The sequence below is a fragment of the Mytilus galloprovincialis genome, chromosome 7, assembly GCF_965363235.1.
Source record: "Mytilus galloprovincialis chromosome 7, xbMytGall1.hap1.1, whole genome shotgun sequence".
Taxonomy (NCBI): Eukaryota; Metazoa; Mollusca; class Bivalvia; order Mytilida; family Mytilidae; genus Mytilus; species Mytilus galloprovincialis.
Genome location: NC_134844.1, coordinates 43,722,937 through 43,744,127, shown reverse-complemented (window position 1 = coordinate 43,744,127; position 21,191 = coordinate 43,722,937). Strand labels below are relative to the sequence as shown.

The 21,191-nt window shown below is 31.4% G+C and overlaps 2 protein-coding genes across 6 annotated transcripts in view; one reads left to right on the top strand and one right to left on the bottom strand.

Annotated features, from left to right (window-relative positions):
- Positions 1–839: 839 nt before the first annotated feature.
- Positions 840–16,819, bottom strand: LOC143083070 (transcriptional regulator protein Pur-beta-like). 4 transcript variants are annotated; one of them, XM_076259257.1, is made up of 7 exons: positions 16,663–16,819; positions 7,624–7,730; positions 6,489–6,591; positions 5,370–5,488; positions 4,137–4,269; positions 2,257–2,363; positions 840–1,742 (listed from the first exon to the last, which is right to left on the bottom strand). In XM_076259257.1, exons 1-7 carry the CDS (start codon positions 16,709–16,711, stop codon positions 1,599–1,601), a joined length of 762 nt encoding a protein of 253 aa, XP_076115372.1. In that variant the 5' UTR covers positions 16,712–16,819; the 3' UTR covers positions 840–1,598. The 4 variants fall into 4 exon arrangements, with proteins under 4 accessions (XP_076115372.1, XP_076115373.1, XP_076115374.1 ...); XM_076259258.1 differs by having other exon boundaries at positions 4,149–4,269; XM_076259259.1 differs by having other exon boundaries at positions 5,370–5,473.
- Positions 16,820–16,932: 113 nt separating this feature from the next.
- LOC143083066 (uncharacterized) overlaps positions 16,933–21,191 on the top strand; it is a 37,300-nt gene continuing 33,041 nt past the window's right edge. The window contains exons 1-2 of one of the 2 annotated variants that reach the window (XM_076259253.1): positions 16,933–17,020; positions 19,940–20,223. In XM_076259253.1, coding sequence (XP_076115368.1) covers positions 19,948–20,223 — 276 coding nt within the window. In that variant the 5' untranslated portion in view covers positions 16,933–17,020; positions 19,940–19,947. Of the gene's footprint in view, positions 17,064–19,939; positions 20,224–21,191 lie in introns of both variants that reach the window. The other variant, XM_076259254.1, reaches the window with a different exon arrangement.

The window sequence follows — 21,191 nt, the reverse complement described above, 5'->3', positions numbered from 1 at the left end:
TTTATGATAACTTTGAAAGCATACAATTACAAAGAGAGAACTTCCATCACAAAAATGCCAATAGATTTTCCACAAGATTTTAAATTAGTTCGGGAAAATGAAGCATTTATTTCACAATGTCCTTTATCGAAGCATGCTCCCAAGGTCAACATAAACAAGGTTAAATAAAGAATCTGACAACAACTTTGTACAATTCTATCACAGTTGAAGGTATATAAATTATAACACTTTTCCTTATACTGATTGGCCTTATAATAATAACATAATGTACACTTTTTTACACTTTGTCATACACAACACAAAGGTTGTTTAAGTCTATTTTTTTATGGATGTTTTTCCTTTTGTCTTTGAAATGACCAAACTAATTTTACAAAAATTTGTTACTTTATAGAAAATGTTTAAGACATTTCAATCTAATTGATATTAGAATAAACTAATTATTTTTTATTCCTATGGTGACAAAGTGAAAAAAAAGTTAAACATTATATGAAACATAATATTTGAATAAGTAAATTTTCCTGAAACTACAGCATTGTACATAGAACTATTTTGGCATTATTCACCTTCAAAATATCACCTGCCTTATCTTTACCATACACAAGATGTCTGTTAGTCCTGCAAAACTTTATTTAGTTATGAATTGTTTGATTGATATTTTGTTTTTGATGTTTGATGAAATGCAACTAAATAAACAATGTTTAACGAAATTACTCCCTAACACCACAAAAGGCAAATATAAATGGAGGCTATGTATGTACAGTAATGCTGTAATTAAGATATTTCAACACTCAGAAAAAAATTATTCAACATTAATTTAACAGTATGAAATATAATTTTTTCGAGAATAAATTTTTACAATGATATATTGTTAATGTCAGATATAAATTATCACAGTTTATTTCAGTCGTAAATTCCAATCTCTGTGCGTAACGGTCACTAACGGCAAGGATGATGTAAATGTGTGAACGATAACGGAACCAGCTGCATGTCCAACTTTGTATAACACGGAGACAAATGAACCATATCCAGTCAGTCCTGGACAGCTCGTCATTTTATGCAACTGTTCATTTTCTTTTATCTATTATAAATTCATCTAACAGTACAAGTACATTAACACACAATCATATCATATTTGCCTTTATCCAGAGTAGCTTAAAACCTTGAACCTACACCATTATACAAACTACAGTACATTCAGTAAGAAACTTTCCACAAGTATACGATCTTTCCCTATGCCATTAGACATTAGCGTTGTCAAATGTCTTTTGCTTTGTCAACATGGCAAAGGAAATGTGCCTCGTAAAAATACTGTGCTAGGGAATTTTAATTTTCATAGAAATTTTAAAATCCCACAAAAAATGTCAATAAGGGTAATAGAATGAATAGAGACAACATTTCTTGTGATTCTGACCATAAATGAAAAACACACCATTAATCCTTACAACTATAATCAATCAAAAAACAGCTAAAAATTCTCCTCAAGGACAATCAATTACTGATAAAATTTCACATAACGCAACACCAAGTGCACTTTTTACAAAACATATGGACCAGACCCTCGACGTTGCACATTTCCTCTGTCAGATAGGTAGCCATCTTTATTTCGTCTCTTTCACGTCTTTTGGAGCCTCAGCTACAGTTCCTGTCTGAGTGGAACCTTCAACGAATTCTGACAACATGTCACGAAACCTGCCCCAAGACCTCTCTGGAATGGTGACAGCAGTGCGATAATTAGATCGTACCTGAAAAGAATATAATTTTTTAATCATTATCATTAAAACATTCAACTTATAAATCTTCATAAGATATAGATCAAACAAATATAAAGTAAAGTTCCATATTAGTCTGTTCAAGAGATAATGGAAATAATGATTTACCTGCAATTAAAGAATGTGTACCAAAACTAAACTCTGATTGGCAGAAACCAGAAAAATACTAAAATGAAAATTACCGTAGCCGATATTGTTAGCGCTAATTGTGATGATAATTTTGAGTGTTTTAAGTGTTTACCTGCTTATCAGAAAGCACACTTCAGCTTTTACTTGAACGATGGGCAATCAGACAGCCATTAATGACAACCTTGTCAAGGACCATATACAAGTGGTTAATACTGAATGTAATCATGCAAGAATGTTGGTGGTCTGTGATGCCTGCCTTCAAGGATGTTTATTACATATAGATAGCTGTGTTTCTATATTCTTTGCAAAGTTTCATTACAAAAGTTTGATCAAGGCCATACAAAGTTATAAAACATACCTCTGATACTCTCAGGTAAACCCCACGTCTGTTAGAGCCGACATCAAAATAGAAGACTTTGTTTTCAACCCTCAGGTACTTGCTTTCTGGTAATTCACTCTGTCCTTCTACAAAGACAATATTTTCAAGTGATAAGATCTGTCAAATTGATATATTTAAAGTGTAACTTCATGTCAAGCTAAATTATAGTAACTTTGTCTTATAAGTACTATGTACTTATTCTGACACTAGAAATTAAATGAAGACTTAGTTCCTTTCCTTATTCTACAGTTATGCATTTAGATAGAAAAAACAATACCAATATAATAGGATGTTCCATGTAGGCAGAGCTCCAGACAAATTTGCTGTAACATGTTGTTAATAAGAATGACATGTACCTCCATATAAGTATCAGAGAATATAGGCGTCTTTTAACAAAACTGGAAATCTAGTTTTACTTAATTAATAAGATAACTGTAAACGTTCATGGGAATTTTAACAGGTTGTTAATTTGTGTAAAATTCAATGAATAACTTTTAACCTGGGGGGTTTAACATGTTTAATTTCTGCATCGAACAATCGCACCTTTACTTAAATATGGTTTATTTGTACGAATAACTTGTGTGGGGGACATTTTGGCCTTTTTTAGCCGATTAGCAAAAATTTTAGATTCACAGTATACAAATGTTTTGGAGAAAAAACTTGATATTACTTGATATTTAAAGTTTTATACCAGTATATTTTAGAGTCAAATGACTATGTCAATATATATCAATACAAGGATAAAACTGACATATGTATATATATTCATTAATGTTGCTTCATAGAGTTAGGTTTCAGTATTGAGAACTATAGAATTGTGAAACTTATTAAGGCTAAGTCAAACGATCTCAAAGTGATATGTCTGTACCTATTTCATGTATAACATTATCATAGATCAGCAAATATTTACCGGGAGCTCTACCAAAATTTACAAACAAACTTTCGCTTCGAAGCTATATATATATTGGATAGCAAACTAATGTACATTAAAGCAATAACCATACAAAGTTTACTCCTATCTTATAAATATACATGTACCCTGGACCTTTTAATGAAAATTCTCAAATTGAATGGACACTTTTTAATCAGGGCTATTCCAGAAAAAAATGTATGGGGGGGGGGGGGGGGGGGGGGGGGGTTGGAAGGCACTTTTTACAGCACCCGCCACCCAGACAATTGTAATTGAGACTTATAGTGCATTATAGTGTGAAAAGTTGCTCTGATACCCATCACCCATGTAATATTAATATAATGTGCCTTCCAACCCCCCAACCCCCCCCCCCCCCCCATACATTTTTTTCTGGAATAGCCCTCATTTAATACAAATATACCAATGACTTTTTCTTTTTGGCATTTAGGTAAATTCCGTAATAATAGATAGAATCAAAGAATGCAGCATGAGAAGAAAATGTGGGTCATATGAAAAGGGAAGTGGAAAATCATCATTTCAAGCAAAATTTTGAGCAAGAAGCAGTGTCTAGTACCATTTGCATTCACATTTCATAACCAGTTTTTACAAAATATATTTTTTTTATCAATAATTACTGATGAATATAGTGGATTCATTATTATTTGTAAGGTACTAATTTTTGTAAATATAGGTAAACAGCAAATTAAAAAGTTCAACAAAATACAAATTTCCTATACAGTATAATGCAGATAAGCCATATTCACAAAATTAAATATCCACAAATATGTTTCCCCAATAAAAAAAAAAACATTGGTTCCCATGAAAATAAATGAATCCACAACAAGATATATATTTTTTGGCCCACCCTTACAATAAAGATATAAAATACAAATGCTAACTGATGAGCAGGAATAAAAGCGTATCAAACAACAAATAAAACAATATGTACCATCTGACTCACCGTGGTCGTCCGTACCAAACTCATCTAACAAATCTGTTAAAGCATCTCGAAACTCAATCATTCCTTGTGCAGGAATGGCTATTTGTGAGCGAGGTCCACCTCGCGGACGAGTCTGTGCTACCTATTCATGGCAAACAAATCTCATAATAACAAATTAACATTTCATTTGCAAAAATTATTTGCATGAAAAATCAGATGATATAACATGTATATTTATACTTACATTTTACTGCTTCTTTCATCTAACTTACAAATGAATATACATGATAATGACGTACCATTTAATGCAAATTGTCAAAATATAACCTTCCCAGAGAGATTTTCATTAATTATTGAAAGGGGTTAGGGAAAAGCTGATTCAAATGTGTACTGCAATATGCTGATATGAGAAAGTTCATCAATATCCTGTCACAGTTAGCTCATAACAATCATTTGGATGAAAAAACGAAAAGGAAGGTGCTTAAGTACATCTTGTATGTTGATACTGTGAAAGTTATATATATTATCTCAAGGTGTTCAGGAGCAGTAGATGGTACAAAAGGGGATGGAAGGACAAACACCCACATCACTCTATACCAATGGGTGTCGCTTGATAAAGCAGGGGTATATTAATTTTCATTCCCTGCACCTGAACTGTAAAATCCTTACATCATTCAAAGAGAGAAAACCACCCTTAGAAATTGCCATTTGTCGACAATATAAATTTTCAAACTGCAACATAAAATCTAAGAGAACATAACAATAAATTGCATTACATTGAGGGAACATGTGTAAATTTTGAGTCAATGTCAAAACTGCTAACCTCTGAAAGAATGGCAAGCTAGATTTCAGGAAGATACAGTAATAAATGTAATAATACAGTCCTTGCATGGTAAGAAAGGCTACTAAAATTTGTCAATAAATCCATCCTTTTATTATATTTGCTGAAAATTGAATATTTGTGGATTAGTTTTTGCAGCATCAAACTTTTCAGAACACAACTAGATTCTGTAATGACAATGTGATAAACAAACACGGGAGAGGAAAGTCTCAATTCTGAATTACTGTAAAATCTGAAATAAATTGAAATTTCCTAACATGTTAAAAACCTGCTATTCAGCAATCTTAAAAAGGTAAAAATGACTTTCACTGGCTTGCATGTGACATGGACCTGTGAATTATTTTTTTTTTAATGAAAATTTCAAGTACTATTACCCCTATGCTGGTAGCCTAGCCACTTACCCTCAAGAATCTCCCTCGCTGATTTTCCTTGAGGTCAAGGTAGTAACGTCTATTGTCTTTAATCATGGTTTCACTTTTCAGTTTACCGTCTTCAGGTAAATTATCTGGGTTAGGAGGACCTACAATGTAGTAATTTCAGTGTTCCCAAACAACCGGGCGTAAAGAAGACTATGATATATATATATATACAAGAGCTGTAAGTAATATGTATTTGTATTAAATGAAGAATTACAAAAAAAAATTTCATCATCATTACCTGATAATTTCTAGGCCAAATATAATTATATTTAGTTTTCAAAGATCACTTGCAAAAAAATCTTATCTGTAATGCCAGAACCAAAATTTAAATTGAAATGACAGTTATTTTGTTTTTCAATATTTGTAATAAAATGCAAAGATTTTTTTCAGATAATACTTTCATTTTCATAAAAATGGGACAAATAAAAATGTTTGGGAACTAGAAACATGCTTCTTTTTGGCCCTTTTTTTAGCCCCTAATTCCAACATATTTTGGGCAATTAATCCAAAACTGAATCCCAGCCTCCCCTTTGTTATATGGTACATTGTGGTACAATTTCAGAGAGATCTATACAATTACACATAAGTTATTGTCTTGAAACTAGAAAAATGCTTGTTTTGACCCTTTTCGGCCCTTAATTCCTAAACTTTGGCCCCATAATCCCTAAAATGAATATAAACCTTCTACTTGTGGTTTTAAACATTGTAGTATGATTTCAGAGCAACTGAAATACTTCTACACAAGTTATTATCCTGAAACTAGAAAAATGCTTGTTTTGGGCCCCCAATTCCTAACCGGTTGGGACCATCATCCCCAAAATCAATCCCAACCTTCCTTTTGTGGTATTGAACCTTCTGAAAAAATTTCAAGAAGATCTATTCACTTAAACTAAAGTTATTATCCGGAAACCAATGTGTCTTCGGACGACGACATCATACCATTATACGATCCCAATTTTTTTTTGGGGGTCGTATAAAAATTAAGGGGAATAACTCTTTGATTGTAATGTAAAAACAATTTAAATAATTTTTGGAAGTCTACACTCCAGTGTAAAAAAAAACAACATTCAAAGAGGTGGGGGAAAAAAGTTAACAAGTTACCAAGTGATGCGTAATGTTCACTAAAATCTGTAAGATAATCCCTGAATTCTGCGGCGGTAGACATTGCCAACAGGAGGCGACTTTTCTTCCCTCCTGCGCCCACCTGAAACAAATCATTTCTATTGTTATCATCTTTAGATTATTCATATTTATATCATTGATATTTTCAATGTTTACATACTGACAATCATAATTTTTCGTTGTGATATTATGTTCTGACTAATTTACAACATAGGTACATGTACATGTGATGTTGACGCCAGTGTGTATTTTGATTGATTATGCACAGTCATTTCATGTATCGATTCCCAGGAGTCAATTTTTCAGGTTTTTTTTATCCCCTGTTTGGGAGGAACCTTACAGAATTATTTGTTTACACTAAAACCTGCATTTTACCAGATATTACAGATCAGAATTATATATTGTCAAGAGTGTATGACATGATTGCAATGCAAATCCAATACAAAAATTTAGTCCAGTGTATTGACGATTTCCAACAGGTCTTGTGTTGGTATGAAGTCTTGACCTTTAGGTTTTTGTATTGACTATTGTATTGGTAAACTAATTTCTCATTGACATGTATACTATTGGGTTACATTAGTCTAATGTCGAAGACCTTACATTGGTAAACTGATGTCTCATTTACATATATACTAGTCTATAGGTCTACATACAAAATGTAAGTCTTATGTTGTATGTTGTCTTGACCTTTAGATTTAAAGTGGGTTTTGTTCAGGTGCTCTCTCATTGACACATGCACATATTGTACATCTGTTTTTAATGAAAATAATGTAACAAATGTTGATTGACTAGTTGTAAGTTATAGGAAATTAATCAATTGGATGTCAACAAAAATTGTTTAATTTAAGATTCCAGGAGGGAGCAAATTCATTTTGAAATATATAAAAAAATCAACAAAATTCTTGCAAAGAAAGAAAGTACAAATGTATATAGACTAGTGGACTATAGGCAGTGCTGCTTTGTTTTTTATTACAGAAAAGAGGCAATTATTTGAATAAAAGTTAATTATTTGAACAAAAGTTTACATTTTCCCAGCTTAAATCAATTGCAAATGTTTCATGGTTATATATAAATCTAGTGGTCAAGACATGATGAAACTATAACAAATACAAACTTCTGCTATTTTGATAAATCTTCCACGTCTGTTTTGTTTGACATCTAAATAGAATCTCTTTGACTGAATCTGCAAAGTTTTTGTTGCCAACTCCTGCTCACCAGAGCCTGAAATAAACAAGTGATTCAATAAGACAGAAAATAAATTTTGTTGTCCAATAATGAAATATTTCCCAATCTGACAATCAAAATTGAATTAAAACATATTTTTTCAGTAATAAAATATACATTATACAGTTACTTCAGAGGAGTGCTGGGGCATCAGTTTGCCTCACTGGTTATTGTATCTACTACACTTCTTGTAACAGTTCTAGGATTCCTACTTCCTGTGACTCCTGCCTCCCAGTTTTTGGGATGTACGTACATAAACTGACAAGGGTAACACTTAATGCACCCTCCAGCGTGGCAGGGGTATAAAATTGTAAAATAGTTTATCAGTTTATCCAATAAATTAATATTATTGAATTTCAAGTACTAGATATTTTTTGGCCTGGCCACCCCATGGAAGGTTACAATACAGATTTCGCCTTCATAGTACATGTAGTATTTTCAATAAAAAGTGATATAGTGTTCATGTAAGTAAGTCATCTTGGTTCAGTTGTTTTTTCGTCACAAGTATGGAATATTCCTTGGTCCATGTATATGCTGGTGGCCTGTAGATCGGCGCGTGTAGCAAGGCGGTTCCTTTCGGATGCAATATATAATAATAATAAAATATAATAAGTGTTTAATGTTTAGCAGAATTAATCTGTGTAATATTTATTGATTTTCATAAGTTTAATGGCTTACAATATAAATTACATAATAAAACATTAGAAAGATGTATTAAATATGAGGTAAAAAATCAATACAAGGGTGGTCATGGTGTCTTCATAAAGAAAATGTAAGGTATTGATTGACCCTAACATTCTTCTTGTCAGACTTGGGGTCAATTACATTGGAATGTAATTAATCAAATTACACATTACATTGCAAAAATGGTCAATTACACTAATTACACATTACACAGTTTTTGGAATGTAATTAATTAAATTACAATTACTTTACTAAAGTAATTAATTAAATTACACATTACATTTCATCATAATATTTGATAACCAATATTATACATGTATGTATAATGTATGTGTAAAATATTCATATAAACATAGTTTAAGCGTTGCATTTGATAACCATGAGTAATTTTAATGTTTTGTCATTTAGTCTGCATCTCTCTGGTCTGTACACTTTGACAGCCATTCTCAAAAGTATTTCTATAGGAACTTATGTGACATATATCGCTTGATTAGAACATGGAGGTATTATACTTCCATAATCAGTAGATGTGTTGATAGAAGAGGAAATTAGTTCCTATTAACTTGCCAATACATTAAGGGGTATTTTGACATCTCAGAAGAGAAGTAATTTAAATAAAGCATCGCATGAATAAAAAAAAAAAAAATCACTTAATAATTATTAAAAGATATGCTTGTCACAACATTGAAAATAAGTTTTAGTACAAACAATGTATATAATGTCTATATCTTAGCAATAATTTGCTAATTAGATAAAATATATAGTTATAGTGGCATTGCCCTGGACATTTTAATTTGATTAGTTGCTATTTGTTTTTACAGCTGTTAATTTTTATCTCTATAATCCTTTTGTGTATACTAATTTGACAAAATGATTGTGTGCAGTAAATTTAAATTCAAACTGAACTCTCATTAAGATTTTTCACACATTTTTTTGTTTTTGTTTAACATGGTGATTTACTACTTTTCAATCTATTTAGTTAAAGATCTTTCTTAAAAACATATGTATTTTTTCAAATCATAAAACTATTCAGGAAAAAAATCTGTTGGTCAAATAAGAAATATAAAAACTTTAAAATAAATTACAGAAAGTATGTGATATCAATATTTGAAAAATAAATATAATTTTACAATTTATATTATTAAACATAAATCCTGATCATTAACACCATAAAAGTACATGTAATTAAAATGTAATTCTAAAGTAATTGAGCATTACATGCTTTTTTCATTGTAATTAATTAAATTACCATTACAAGTAATTAAAAAAATGCTCAATTACACATTACATTCAATTACATGGAAAATTGTAATGCATTACACTTAATTACCATTACATTTTCAATTACCCCATCCCTGCTTCTTGTTATCTCTATGAAAAAGTTAATTTTACTATATGTTTGAAGTGACGATACATTTGAAGTAGTTTTTTTAAGAATTGTACATGACCATGATGAATTAACTAACCAATGCACCTTAATTTCTTTAAAAATTGATCATCACAAATCGAAATACATGTATAATAAAGTGTACTCATACATGTAACTTGGCTGGATAAATTCTTTAATTTAAATGTTTTTAATTAATGACTTCTATTACTGAAATATTCCACTCATCAAACTTGGCCACAGGCCAAATAGTCCAGGATTGAAATATTACTGTTTTGCCTGACTGTATGAATTCTGCATTGAAATATTACTGTTTTGCCTGACTGTATGAATTCTGCCACTGTAACAGGCCTATTAAATCAATACAATTTTCCCCCAAAAAATAAGGGATGGACCTGTTGCTGTATAAGTTAATCATAAAGAAGATGAAGAATGTAGGTCACGGTTTGAGTCATTCTATTTATATTATAATACAAAATCATTTATGCATTTTGTAAGCAACACCACAAGGCAAATCAAACAAAATAATTTTTTTTTAGTAAAAATGACAATTTCAATATTATTTACATGTACATTGTTTGCTCTATGGTCGGGTGGTTGTCGCTTTGACATATTCACCATTTCCTTTCTCAATTTTACATTTGTTTGCTTAATCTAATGGCAGGGTTACTGATCCATAAAGTCATTTACTTTTATTCAGTTCTTCTTCAATACTTTTATTCAGTTCTTCTTCAATACTTTATTCAGTTCTTATTCAAAACTTTTATTCAGTTCTTATTCCATCTATGTTCCCTTGACTCTCAAAGGGAAAAGTGTTGTTATTTTGGAGAAAGTGTGCACAATACTAGTAACATCATAATTTATAATGAAATAGAAAATTTACTTTTATATTGCTGAAAATTGATAAATTGTTACAAATCTAACAATCTGTGCCAAACTGTCTGACATTCAGTTTGACAGTCAACAAATGGAAGTTTTTAAGGACCTTGACTGGCTATACAGCCATTGCACGGTTGGCTCTGACAGTCATGCCACATTGGACTAACATGAACAATAACATTTATGTCAGACCAAACTGGTAAACTTATTATAATACCTTTCATTTTGAACACTTTTGGATATTTGGCTGATTTTTTTCCAAATTACCCTACATCTGTGCCTGAACAACCTTCTTGCGCTGTGTGACAGTATCTTTTTAAATAGGATTTCAAATGTTTTAAATTGCGACCCAAAATTTTGCAGGACTTGTTTGACTATAAGTAATAGACAAATTTGCATACAAGTGTACATACATCTAGAATGAACATAATTAGTCTAAGTCATTGAAAAGTATTTACAATTGTCAAATCTTTTTAAGGAATTTTTGATGAATTAAAGCAGCAAATTTAGATGAATATATCATCAAATGAAATAATGAATTTCTTAAAACTGTTAGCTTTGACAACTCTCGTTTTTCTATGCTGCTTTGATTTTGAGTATAAAACCATCATTTAGATTACTTTCAATCTGAGCATTTCCCCAAACAAATGCTTATATATCTATTATTACATCAACTTAAACCTGATTGTACAATGACCTTTGAACTGAATTACTGATTGACCTTAAGTCAACTGGCATATTTCATTGATAAATAAATGGAGAATATTAATGCATCCATGGGACACAGATGATGCCCCTGGTTGCATACATGTACTACATTATAAAGGGACATAACCCTAGAACCATAAAAGAGAAGCAAAAGATACCAGAGGGATAGCCAAACGCATAGATCATAGATCGTAAACAAACTGAAATCGCCATGGCTAATAAACTGCTTTGCTGAGCACAGCTGGATATGCCCACAGAGGTCCAACCCTGAACAGTTGGTGCAAAATTGGACACAACATTCATGCTTGATACAGGTCTGAATTTGGATTGTAATTAAATACTTGACATATTATAGGTTTCTGAATAAATGTAGTCAAAGAACTTAAAATTGGTTTTATCACTAGTATGAATTGAATTTATATTCAATTAAAGATTTCTTGTTGTTGTGCAATACACTGTGCTGTTGGGCAATACTGTTGTCAGACTATAAACAATAAAGTTCAATTAATTCTCAATGTCATATTAGAAATTCATGAAAATCAAAAGGGAGCTTACATCAATAGATAAAAAAAATTCACTCAAGTTTCATGAGAATTGCGGACATCATTTTTGAGTTATTGTCCGAAAACTGGAAAATCCCCCCTTTTTTAATGAATAAAACCCCATAATTTCGAAATTTATGTAAAATCTAAAATTTACAAAAAACGAAAGGGAGCTTACGTCAATAGATATAAACAATTCATCAAAGTTTTATGCAAATTGGTGTAAGCGTTTTTGAGTTAATGTCCGACATGTTGACGACGGACAACAATATACCATAATACGTCCAGTGCTTATAAAAAAGAAAAAAGACAAACAACATTGCACAAGACACAACATAGAAAACTGAAGACTAAGCAAGGCCAAAATAAAAAGATTGTATGTTTGCCCAAACGCGACCGACCCAAAATAAACCCGCCGACTCAAATTCTTTTTTAACGTTTTTTGAAGAATTTTTTTTTTTCGGATTTTTTTGGGGTCCGCTCCGTCATCATACAAAACTTAATGTTTGTCGTCTTTGCGTTTGAAAGTAACTGTGAATAAGATTAAAAGAAAGCGTATAAGTGACGCAGTTAATCGATATTCGATGTTCTCTGTTTTTATCTTCTGATTTAAAGAACGTAAAGAAGTAAAACATGTGAAGTGGCACAGTTTTTTTTACGCTGTAGTTGTCTGTACTACCAAACCCTTACCTATATGCTCAATGTTAATTTCATCGTGTTATCGAATATCTGATTAGAATATTCAGGTAGATTTGTTCAAAACCATGTGCAATCGAATATTTTCAATGTTATTCTGACAGGAAATGGATCCGGAAGTTGCGAATTTACAATCTTGCAAGAAGATTTTGCTTTTACTGAATAAAAAGGAATTATTTCTTGATAAATTGTTGTCTTTAACTATAATCTTCCTTTATCATGTAAATTAGATGCCCTTTTATTCAAATAGTTCAAATTTACAAGTCTCATTAGACAAGATCAGTACGTTGCTGTTTGGGAGAATTTGATAAAACTATAATTGCTCACAGAATCAGAAATATAATCTTAACTGAATGTAACTCCTTCTGAATAATTTATTGCAATATAAATATAAATCCTTTTTGACAAGAGAAATCTGACTTTTGTCAGAAATATTTTTTTCACATGTGCAAAAGTAAAAACATGTTATTGACGCCATATTGGATTTTTATACAAATTTGTGAGGAAGCCTCTAGAACCATGACCTAAAAATAAATAGTCTTCAGAAAACGTTAACTTTTTGTAATTATATTTTATCAACAATGATTATTTTCAAAAATTAAACTTAATTATTTAAAGAAATAAAATTATAACAAATACGTTTTTAGTTTGGAGATTCTACAGAACATGCTTTGATCTATTTATAGCCAAATTAGTTTACCTGTGTGATAATGTAAAATATTTTTTTTTTCAAAACATAAAAAAGACACTAAGGATGATAGATATTAATTCATATAAATATTTTAGGACATTTAATCTATTTTAATAGAAATAGGATTTAAAAACTGCAAACAAATTTAATCATTATATATTAAATCAGCTGATATTTTTTTTACACAAACATCGTGTTGATGGAACTGTTGAAATCACTTCATAAATCCACCAGCCCTTTCACACAGTTAGCAATTGTCAGGATTATAAACATCTCAGGATACAAATCATATTTAGACTAATTTTTTTATAGAGGTTTTAAATTCATGGCCTTTGGTTGTCTCTACAAAGGTTTGACGGGAAAATAAAGATATACTGTTATAAGATCTTTTAATATTTTCATGCAAATTCCGATAAAAAAAAAAAAAAAAAAGAATTTGCCTACCTACCTACCCACACCCAGTCATCATGGGTCGGGATTGGGCAAACTGAAATATTTTTAATTGTGGCCCAACACAAACACCACCACAAACTGGGGGTGATCTCAGGTAGGGTAAGCAGATCCTGCTCTACATGTGGCACCCGTCGTGTTGTTCATGTTATTACGGGAATATTGTATCAATTGTGAGATATATACTCTGTATGCAGGCGCTACTGGAGTGTTGCTACAAAGAAATGGAAAGTTCACAATAAAAGTGATGCAACCCAAACTAAACCGTGTTTTGTGACATTTGGTTGAAACTAACTAAAATTAGAGAATATATCAATAATGTCATCACAACCTAATGACGGTAACATTTCGGGACTCATTTTAGAAAAATAATACACTAATTAATCTTAGGTCTTTTATTCGAAAGAGGTACATCAATGATTAGAAGCATGTTTAAATTAAAACAGACAAATGTGTCCCTTGGACACAACAGGTGTGGACACATCCAGCAGCAAGAGGGTTAAAGCTCCATCTGGCTGAGGCATAAAAACAACTAAAGATAGGTGAACATGTATTATAATTATGATCATCCTTAACTAATGTTGTCATTTCATCAGTTCAATAGAAATATTACCAGTGTTCTCCCCAGAAATTTTGGATAGCATCACATTTTGCGTAAAAAAATTAACTGTATTTTTTTCAATGTCATTTGTCATGGCGCCGCGATACTCTATTTCTTTATGTTATATATATTTATATGTTTATATTGTTCAATTCATAACTGAGAATACAATTAAACTATATAACAATGAAAACAGTTTTTTTAGTTTTTTTGTATCATGTCTTTGTTTTATGATATGGTAGTCATTGGTACTCAATGAATTAGTCCCAGTTGTTTCTAATCCTTACATCAAAATGATATACCGTATTTATTCTATTTAAAGCCCCCTTCTAATTAACGCCCCCCTACCGAAAATCGTGCGTTCAGAACTTTTGACTTCTAATAAACGCCCCCATTTTGTAGTTAAAAAAATAAAATTGAAACTTACACATTACAATATTGCAAAGCCATTGACTCAGAAACATGAAACGAAAAATCAATAATGCCCATGTTTTAATCCACTCCGATAATACAACACAGTGTGTACAAGTTCCAAAAATAGATCTGTCAGTTACACAGTACGTTATTAAAGTTCAACGTTATAAACAGGTTTGCATTTCTAAACTAATATTGAATAAATTTATACATCAAATGTTATTGTTATTGCACGCTTGTTCATTCCAAAATTTTAACAATTATTTGATGAGGTCACATTACCGATAAACGCTATTTATTGATTATGGAGACAATAAGAAAAAGGTGTATGTTACTATAGTCTGTTTCAACAAAATTCAGGTAAAGGTCAATGAAGTAAGGTACGAAATTCGTTTCTCTAATTGACGCCCCCCTTTTGGGAATTGTCTTCGCCCCCGGAGCGTTTATTAGAATAAATACGGTATATTTTTAACAAAGTTATCTAACAAATAGTCTGTTAATGCGTAGTTTTCTTTATTGGTACTTTTTTTCTGTGCCATTTGTGCATCTGAAGTAATTATCGTGAAAATGCGGATTTTTGTCATATCTGGTCCGGTTCCGATCCGTAGTTTAAACAACAATGTGCAATGGCGGTCGAAGAAAAATTCACGAGAATGAGTCCGAAAATAAACAATGTTTTACAAGAGATTGGGAATAAATATGATGCTTTTAATGCATTAAATGGATTAAACATAAACTAATAAGAAAGAAAGTATATAATTTGGAAAGTTGCAAAAATAAACGAACAAACCTCTTTTTTAAAGTTTTTTAAAGAGAAAAATCGTTTCAATCTTTGAAATTCTGTAATAAAACGTAGATTTCGAATTGTTTTATGATTTTGTGATTGCATTTTTTCCATGTCGAAATTGCCGATTGCAAATCACATGGTATTAGTTATGTCACAAGTGTCAGCTTGGGGTATTCAAATCCAAACAGTTATCAACCAAAGGGCAATTAACACCTATTTTATCACTCTTAATTGCCTCTATTGTCCGACTTGAAGGGATTACAATTAAAGGTGATATATTTTTTATGATCGTAATCCGGAATCAGATGAAAGTTCAAAATTTAGGACATGGTTTTACGATATTGAAACAAGTAAAAAAAAAGCATCTTGAAAATAATTATAGCGTCGCGGAAATTATTATAGCATCACAGGGAAAAAATATAGCGTCACGGCTAAAACGGCCTGGGGAGAACACTGATTACTACTTAAATTATTTTTGTTCAAAGATTTTGGAAGATGGATCATTTATAAGTCAATGTCATATAGCAATAAAGAGTATTATTTTTGGAAATTGTCACTCAAGTCATGTGAAATAAAAATCTAGTTTCAAATTTGATCTTTTGCCAACATCTTTATACACCTACAACTTCAACTTATTCTAAATTACAAATGGAGGTATTCAAGCTTGGCTTTATTTTGCTTTTTTCATAAAACATATTTTTACCTGTTTCTAAGGTTCGTGTCTCCGATTGATGCTAAATAGTTCGCAAGTGTTCTAAATTTGATCCAAAATCAGGTCATTTTCTCGCCATTTTGATTTTACCAGCTGACAAACAACCACCTTGCAATGAAATAAACGATATTCCATCTGCATAACACCAACAACATACCAATGCATATTCTAGCTAATGACAATTACAAAGGAACCTTAATCAAGGACACACACTTCGAAATGCAATCCCGCTTTATGTCAAAATATTTTGGACTGACCGGGTCATGAAGTCAAACACGTTTTTTCAACTTTGTCAGCATATTTTGGAAATAAAGCAGGTATGCAGAACCAAAATAGATGGAGTAGTATTCAAGTAAGATAGTTTCAAACAATATGTACCCTGTCCTTGCTGTTCTTGTTGTTCATCACCGCTCTCCCGGTCCGACATGGTGCAACCCTTCCTGTTCTGCCTCAAAGCCTCCTTCTAAACCCTCATGAATAATTCATGACCTAATTAGTTTCTTGATAATAAATTATTTGATTCGAAAATTGCGATACTCTTTTTATTCCTTGGTAAATAATCAAATTTGATGCAAACTGAATCAATGTCTTATTTTTATAGATGTTAAAAAACAATATTTTTGTCGTGAACATCAAATAAATATGACCCTTCACCGTCCTTGACGTCACAAAAAATGTTTGAAACCCGCGAAGATTTGAAGATGAGGAACAAAGTTGAAGAATAATACAAACAAAAGTGATTTAACATTACTATATAACATGTAACGTTATTCAAAAAGGTTTCTCCAAAAATAAATTGTCTAACCAAGAGATAAAAGATCACAAGTTGATTATTTACTCCTTTTCAGAGGCGGATTTAGCCGAGCCCCGGGAGGATAGGGGCCCGCCCCCTTATATGGAATAAACGTCACGAGTACCCAAATTGCACCTTTTTAGCAAAAAGTAGATGCGAAAATTTTAGAGTCTGAATATATGTAAAAGCCTCCATTTCTTAAAAAAATGAATAGTCAGCATAGATTAGTCAAATTGTTCTAAATATTGAAAGAAATAAAACAAATAAGAATGTGAAATTAAGGATGGATGCAATTTGGGTACTCCTTATTAGTCTTTATATTATGAAGTCATGTACGTTTGGAGGTCTGTACAAACCATTTTTTTTATGATTCAGTAACTGAACTGTATAGATTCAAAATTAAATTGGTGGAACAATATAATCATAGTGATACTTCTACAAAATAAACACAGAATAGTAACTTTTGTCGGAATCATACATAAACGTAGGTGAAAAAAAACCTGTCAAAATAGGTTCAATTTTGGTACACTTTACATGACATGATGACCTATGGATGGATGATACATAGATGTTTTTTTCAATTTTCACCCCCGACGTGGCCTACTTTGAAGCATTTTTTAAAATGCTGGATCCGAACCTGCTTTTGTTATTTTTAGCTGCCCACACCTTTGTCTTGTAATATAATGTCTTTTACACGAAAAGTGATCCGAATTCAGAGTTAAACATTTGTTGTTTTTCTTTTGCCTTAAGTTTTCTTATTATTTCTGCATTGTTTTATTCTGTGTTTTGGCAGTCTTATTTTTATAGTTTTAAAGTAATTTTTGGTTATATATTCTAGATTCTACATGTAGTTTTATCTAAGAGTTTTGTGTGTCATCTTGAGTGAGTGGACTGATATTCAGTTCGTCTATTTACTTTTGGATATCGATATTGTGCTCCTTTTATTAATTTCGATCTATCTTTATGACCTTTTTGTGTGGTTTTTTTTCTATCGTGAAATTATTTATAAGCGGTGGAAAGACAATTTTATTTTTGTCAAAGTGTTGTTTGTTTTTCTATGATTATTCATCATTTTTATTGCCACCATTCTTGCTTTTTCTTTTCTTATGTCGCTGTAATAAGATGATGGACACACGTGTGCTTAGTGTGGTCTGTCCGCATTGGCATACGTTTCGGCTAAACGTGATCAAATATGAGTTTTGAAACTATATGATAGGCCTATAAATTCTTTGTTTTTTTTTATCGTATCATATGAAAACGTTAATGAGTTTTGTAAATAAACGATGAACATCAAATGCATGGATGGATGACAATGATCATAGTCAATGCATGCATGTAGAACATATGCACACAACGCACAGAAAGACATAAAGCACCTTGTTTTGCACGACTTTAATACCTAAAAAAAATCCCTGATTCTTTATCATAAGATGAAATGGAAGAACTCAATAGTTTCGGCTGTTTTTCCCCCAAGACATGTTGACGGCGTCTCCATGCATGGTCAACGGTAGTGTTTGGTCACGGGCATGCCCTTTTTTGTTTAGATAAAACTTTCTGAAATCAAGTCCAATTTGAATAGAAGAATATATGATCGAATATTAAAATACTTTATAATTAAACAAAATGTTTGGTTAATGATCCGAAATAAGTTTGAAAATATAGAAATGGACAGAGTCCTACAATACTCATATCCATAGAAAATTAAATTACAACTGCATGCAATTATGCAGACACGACTGTCAACATTATTTCTATATTTACTGTTGTTGTTATTGTTGTTATACTATCTTTATTTTGTTTGTAAATAACATATTGTGACCCATTTAACGGTTAAAGTGTAAACATGTATAATCAAAAGTTTGTATAGCTTATATGCTATACAAATCCTTGGTATAATTTTCAATATAATTTCCTCGAAAAAAATCACCCTTTCATACCGGCATAAAGTTATATATCGTAAACAAGGAACGAATTGTCACCAAAGCAAAGGGAAAGCGTCCCTTTCCTTTTAGCTGGAATATACGCCCACCATTTTCCATCTTAACATCTACTATTATCGTCAATTACAAGTTCACATATAAACACGTCGGATAACTAGTAAGTTTCCTTCAACTTGTAAAACATGACAAATCGTTACAAAAACATGTTAAAGACAGTAACGAGATTGACAATTAATTTGTATGCATTATACATCAAGGATCCTTTTTAAATAAAGACTATTAAGTTTTATAAAAAGATATTAAAGACGAAAATAAAAAAATACGGAATTATTTTGTATGCATTATATATCAAAGATCCTTTTTAAATAAAGACTATTAAGATTTATAAAAAGACATTAAAGGAGAAAATAAAAAAATACGGAAATTCAGAAAATAATGAATTTCCAGACGGTGTCCAAAAATATTAGCACGTTAAAGATATATTATACTTCATATATATATCGTTTTAGGATTGTGTATTCCAATAATTAATAAAGTTAACCTTCAACTCTTTGAGTACGGAAATGTCAAGGAGATTGTTCCTTTTTACTTTACTGCTCGTTTGTGCCAAACAATAGACTCGAAGTTGTTGGAAGGGTTCGTATTGTTCATATAAACTACATTTTTATTCTTGTTCTTCTTCCTGAGCTCCCGTCCATCTGAAATGTAATGCATTGGCGGATTCAGCCATTTTTAAAAGTAGGTTCTAATCGAGGGTTAAGGATGGCTTGGGTTTCCAATCATATGTCCCCATTCAAACTTAGCAATAATACTTTATTCCAAAAGCAATATAGCTTATAGGATATATACACATAATTTTACATGAACCAATATAAGAATTTTTAAGAATATTAAATTAAAAAAAATGGCACTATTTTTACAGATAGGAATATGTCTGTCTGGGTAGGAAGTCATGGTGTCCGCTACAGTGCAGAGTTTAGGAACATCATCTACGAAATTAACCCTGTGTACTTGCCTTGTGTTTACAAAGAGATGTTTGAAAACAATGCTACAAACACAATGAGAGAAAATGAAGATATAAATGAAGACGCAAAGACGCTTATAAAAGAGGCTACGAATGTCAAGACGACAGAGAAGGAAAATGTACAAAAGAACAGATGTTCAAGCGCTGTTCTGTATCAAGAGCCGAGTGAAAACAGTAAACAGGTATACTATAGAATAATAATTCAAAGGAACTTATAGACTACAGACTATAGTTTGAAGGTAGTGAACATAGTAAGCAGGTGGCATATAATATAGTTTAGTTTAAACAGATTTAGTGGATTGGGAAACAAGTTTTGCAACTTATATTAATCCCTTTCCACTTTGCGGGTACGAGTGCTGCCTTGTAGCGGCATTTATAGGCGAGTGATATGAGAGCCAAATTTACATTTTTAATGCACCTACCTAACACACGGCTAAATTATATATCACTGGAAAGCTAAGAATGTGTACTTTCTAAATATCCCGGTCGTCAAAAGAAATTATGGTGCATTTTTTTTTAAATCAAGATCAAAGGTCATGGGTGCAATTTCAATTCACGGATACTTCCAGTAGAAAAATCGAGTCAAAACAAATGCAAAAATGAAACAATTTTATAGGAATGCTGTATTACTGTTGGGAAAATATATTTCTATCATAGTGTTAATTGATTTTGGTTGATTTTAACGGTAACGCATGTTACGTAACGTTTTCTCTCGGAGTCTTTGAAAATCAACCATTAAGTCACACAGCTGTATCTGTAGTCGCCCTTGTATTATATAAATCTTATAATACCTCCGTATCATTTGATTGCACGTATTTACAAACATATATCTGCAAATTTGATATAAATAATCCGAAACAAAATATTTGAAGCAAGGGGAAATTTAACATATGACGTATTTTTAATTGTTTAGAAAGTCCAATGATGAGCTGTACATTAAAATTGAGGAAGCGTATGGTCTCCTGTTAGTTTGAAAGCCTACGAACCGCTTCAAGATCAGACAACCATAGGTCGGATTTTTTGTTATTATTGTAGTGCAATATGTTGAGTCTGGATCATACCTAAATTTCATTTACATCACTAAATCAGATATATGATAAGAGTACTAACTAACATTACTTAAATGAGTAAAGTGCTACTAGTATATTTA